Genomic DNA, 2,044 nt, shown 5'->3' with positions numbered 1-2,044 from the left:
AGCCTACTGTGTATTAGATAAACTAAGTTGGTAAGTGTTTTGAACACATTTTGATTGAAAAATAAATAAATAAAAGTTCCTTACTTTGTTCGGATACAAAGCTCGAGAGGAGGAATAAGATCAGAATCAACTTCCTGAAAGCTTTTAGATGATTTGCCAACAGCTGAAAACACAATTTGCATTTTTGGTTTAAAATATACAAATTTATAATCAATGCAATTAAATGTCATGCTGACAAAAATATAATAAATACATCAGGTGTCACAGAAAAGTGAAGTAAACCATATACTGTATTGTTACTGTTTATTTAGAAATGCTACCACCTGAATATAAAAAGCACCAGTAACAAAATGTAAGTACATTTTCTATTAACCGTCTTTGGATCTAAACAAAAAGTCACAAAACTACAAACATATTCCATATACAGACACTCAAATGAAGTGTGGTTACATACAAACAGTGAGGCGAATCTCCTCCTGTTGATTGGCCAGTCCATCATAGTAATAAAGGTCAAACTCCACACCTCCTTCCGGATTGGTCACCAGCGCCCTCTGCAGGCCGAACAGCATACTGAAATGGCTTTCACTGCACACCACCCAGATGGGGAAGGAGGGACTCTTCAGGTAAGTTCCTACCTTAAATAAAAAACAATAAAGCGCAGCGCTTTAGCCTGTTAGCATGTAAGTTTATATCACAGCCTGTGCTCCAACCAGCACACATGTTACTAAGTCGGCCTTTATAGTTTCAGCTAAAAGATCAAGACCATGATGTGCATGCAACTGGCTTCATACACGTCTTTCATCTTATTATCCCTTCACAGGATGAAGAAGAGCGGAGAATTCCTTTTATCCTGTGAACTATTCTTGTTACCTTACCACAATAATTACATTTAGATGGTTACTTTAATACTTTTGTTTGTCTTCCATTATATGATAAATCAGTACAAAATCACTTTTTTTCCCAAATAAACTGGTGGGTTTTTTTGTTTTGTTTTTTTCTTTGTTGCTGACTGTGTTTTTGAAGTGAAATCATATTGTCAAAATTTCTCACTAATCTAGTTTTAGTTTTGGACCAACATAAAAGACTAGTCTTTTCTGTGCTGTGAGCTAAAGAAAAAAACAGTTTCTGTGTCTGACCCTGCAGTTGAAACATMAACTTTGCTTACCTTACAGATATTGTAATGTTCAAACAGGGACAGCAGGCCAACTTGACAGGGGTCTTTGATCCCCTTGAGCAGAGTCATGTCACCACTGCCTGAGTCCAGCTCCATGTCATTGTCAAACACATTAGAAGCTGCTCTGCCACAAAGCAACAGATTGACCAGCTCCTGGTGAACCCAAACAGACTGTAAGCACTGGCATATATTTTAAGCATCTAATATTGACAGCAACTGGAGCAGGCTTGTGTTACCACCAAAAAAAAAAACCTCCTCTTTTGTACAAAGAATTCCTAACTCTGGTTTTAAAATGAATTTAACGTCTAATGTTCACACCTGAGTGCAGTAGCCATGGGCAGCAATCAGTGTGGTGGTGGGCACGTCCATGTCCTCTTTTATTCTAAGAACATATAAAAGAAATAACAGCTGTTACAAGCTTTTTTTATTACCTGTATTTAATTTAACCTTTAAAACCAGGGAAATCCCAGATTTCTTTATCAAGGGAGACCTGAGCCTGAAGGAAGTCTAAGGATCTATTCTGCGAAGGAAGAATAAAACTTATTTTACCTTTCAATGGATCGAGAGAGAACCGCTGATACGGTCAGCAGAACACATCCTAGCATCCCTCTTTCAAACTGTGGGAGCAAAAAAACAAAACAAAATGTAACAAAAAAATGTTTTAAAGGGATCCATGATTAGTTGTAACATTAGACTTTATTTAATAAACATATATTTTAACTGTAAAATAAAGACTGTAAAAAATACTGTAGGATGTTCAGTTTTTATCATTTTTAAACTGGGACATTTTATTTACACACAAAGCATTCTGGGTAAATGATGATGTGGATAGGTCCTCGGTGTGAGGCTGCCAGCGAGCTATATCCACCC

General features: G+C 36.7%; 1 protein-coding gene across 2 annotated transcripts in view; it reads right to left on the bottom strand.

Annotated features, from left to right (window-relative positions):
- The window catches only part of mindy4 (MINDY lysine 48 deubiquitinase 4), a 7,920-nt gene that overhangs the window by 1,599 nt on the left and 4,277 nt on the right, over window positions 1–2,044 (bottom strand). The window contains exons 13-17 of one of the 2 annotated variants that reach the window (XM_014000433.1): window positions 1,724–1,791; window positions 1,493–1,556; window positions 1,166–1,327; window positions 455–635; window positions 85–163 (exon numbers count right to left, since the gene is read on the bottom strand). In XM_014000433.1, the coding sequence (XP_013855887.1) occupies window positions 85–163; window positions 455–635; window positions 1,166–1,327; window positions 1,493–1,556; window positions 1,724–1,791 (554 nt within the window). Of the gene's footprint in view, window positions 1–84; window positions 164–454; window positions 636–1,165; window positions 1,328–1,492; window positions 1,557–1,723; window positions 1,792–2,044 lie in introns of those variants that run through there. The other variant, XM_014000439.1, reaches the window with a different exon arrangement.

The sequence above is a fragment of the Austrofundulus limnaeus genome, unplaced genomic scaffold (assembly GCF_001266775.1).
Source record: "Austrofundulus limnaeus strain Quisiro unplaced genomic scaffold, Austrofundulus_limnaeus-1.0 Scaffold8, whole genome shotgun sequence".
Classification (NCBI taxonomy): domain Eukaryota; kingdom Metazoa; phylum Chordata; class Actinopteri; order Cyprinodontiformes; family Rivulidae; genus Austrofundulus; species Austrofundulus limnaeus.
The sequence above is the reverse complement of the archived record's forward strand: the minus strand, read 5'-3'. Positions and strand labels throughout refer to the sequence as shown.